We start from the raw sequence: 1,969 nt of genomic DNA on the forward strand, positions 1-1,969 counted from the left end.
ATGGAAGCAATCATGGATGCCCACGGGTTGTGGGATGTCGTCGAGCCACCAACCGGAGTGGTTGTAGATGAGAAGAAATCTAAACAGTCTCGTGCTTTCATCTTTCAATATATACCAGAATAAGTCTTATCGCAGCCGTCGAAGAAGAAGACAGCAAAAGAAGTATTGGATTCATTGAAATCCCGGTACGCAGGGGCTGAACGAGTTCAGAAGGCAAGGTTGCGGATTCTGAAAAGTGAGTTTGAGGGGTTGCACGTGAAGGATGGAGAGAATATTGATGAATATGCTGGTAAGTTATCCGGTATGGCGTCGAAATTTACCAATGTTGGAGCTGTTTTGGAAGATGAAGAACTGGTCCGTAAATTGTTCGACACAGTCCAAGAAAGATTTATTAACCTAGTAGCTTCAATCGAACAAAGTTCGGATGTTGAATCTATGTCGTTTAAAGAAGCAATAGCCCATCTAAAGGCATATGAAGATAGGGTGAAGCTACGACAGTCACAGAAAACAAGTGAAGGTAGTTCGCTGTTCACAAAGTCAGAAGGTCAGTCGAACGGTAAGGGGTCGGCCAAAAGTTAGCAGGTTGACAACCAGAAATCAAGTGGACGAGGCAAGTCTGACCGGGGTGGTCGGCATGGTTTTCGGGGGCGTGGCCGTGGTAGGGGTAACCGTGGTGGACACGTTGGGAATCAAGATTAAAGGAACAGGTCGAGAAATAAAGACAAAAGGCATATTGAATGTTTCAATTGCCACGAACTTGGGCATTATGCTTCAGAGTGCAGAGAACCCAAGGAGAAACCTGACGAGGTGAATCTGAACCAAGTTAGAGGGGAGGAACCGGCCCTCTATCTGACCATACACGGTGAAGATACACCCAATATGGTCCTATTAAATGAAGATAGGGTTTTCCCAAGATCCAGTGAAACCAAGGAAGTATGGTATGTTGATAATGGTGCTAGTAACCATATAACTGGAATGAAAGAATCGTTTGCTGAGTTGGATTGAAATGTAACGGGTCAGGTTCATTTCGGAGATGGGTCCACGGTTCAAATAGAAGGGAAGGGGCCATTGGTGTTTGAAAGCAAGACCGGTGAGCATGTACTTATTCGGGATTGTATTATATTCCGGCCCTAACCAGCAACATTTTAAGTTTAGGGCAACTCACCGAGGAAGGCTATGATTCTCATATGCACGGAAACGTATTGAAGCTATATGACGAACATGAAAGACTCATTATGAAAATACAAAGGTCAGTAAATAGATTGTACAAGATAATTTTGAAAGTCACAAAACCTGTTTGTTTAGCAGCCCATATGAACGATGAAACATGGTTGTGGCATGCTCGAATGGGTCATGCCAATTTTGCTGTGCTCGAGTCGATGGCTCGAAATGAATTGGTTGCTGGAATGCCTCGATTAATTCACCCGAAGAAAGTTCGTGAAGGCTGTTTAGTGGTGAAACAGGTCTCAAAATAGACTCCAAAAGAAACACAGTGGAGATCAACCAAACCACTTGGCTTGATTCATGCACATCTATGTGGTCCGATCACACCACAAACCGCTGGAGGTAACCGGTATTTTTTATTGCTCGTTGATGATTTCACGAGATTTATGTGGGTTTATCTAATTAGTTCAAAGGATCAAGCATTCCAAATGTTTAAGGTATTCAAGGCTGAAGTTGAAAAGGAAAGTAAACAAAAAATTAAAATGTTGAGAACTGATCGTGGGGTGAGTTTACTTCACGAACTGTCACACCCCGACCAATGAAGGCGGAAACGTCGAGGCGCGACATGATTGCTCATTGCACAATGACACTATAAAGTTAGAATATTTAAACAACTCATTTAAATCCATATCATCATAAATAACACATCAATTGTTCATACAAAATGCCAAATAGATAGATAAACAAATAACTTGTTCTTTTATTTTCTAATATCCTAAAGCCAAGATAATAAGTTTCTTCAAGT

The 1,969-nt window shown here is 41.9% G+C and overlaps 1 protein-coding gene across 1 annotated transcript; it reads left to right on the forward strand.

Moving 5' to 3' along the window:
* On the forward strand, nt 1-1,005 carry LOC143557900 (uncharacterized). Its single transcript, XM_077046862.1, has 3 exons — nt 1-60; nt 136-544; nt 776-1,005. Exons 1-3 carry the CDS (start codon nt 1-3, stop codon nt 1,003-1,005), a joined length of 699 nt encoding a protein of 232 aa, XP_076902977.1.
* The last annotated feature ends 964 nt before the right edge of the window (nt 1,006-1,969 follow it).

This window comes from Bidens hawaiensis, unplaced genomic scaffold (genome assembly GCF_021521415.1).
Source record: "Bidens hawaiensis isolate Kalapana, Puna unplaced genomic scaffold, B.hawaiensis_p1.1 tig00019226_1, whole genome shotgun sequence".
Taxonomy (NCBI): domain Eukaryota; kingdom Viridiplantae; phylum Streptophyta; class Magnoliopsida; order Asterales; family Asteraceae; genus Bidens; species Bidens hawaiensis.

Coding starts and splice junctions, on each gene's coding strand:
- LOC143557900 (XM_077046862.1), top strand. CDS start 1: ATGGAAGCAATCATGGATGCCCACGGGTTGTGGGATGTCGTCGAGCCA. Junction 61..135: donor TCGAGCCACCAACCGGAGTG/GTTGTAGATGAG, acceptor GTCTTATCGCAG/CCGTCGAAGAAGAAGACAGC. Junction 545..775: donor GCTGTTCACAAAGTCAGAAG/GTCAGTCGAACG, acceptor ATTATGCTTCAG/AGTGCAGAGAACCCAAGGAG.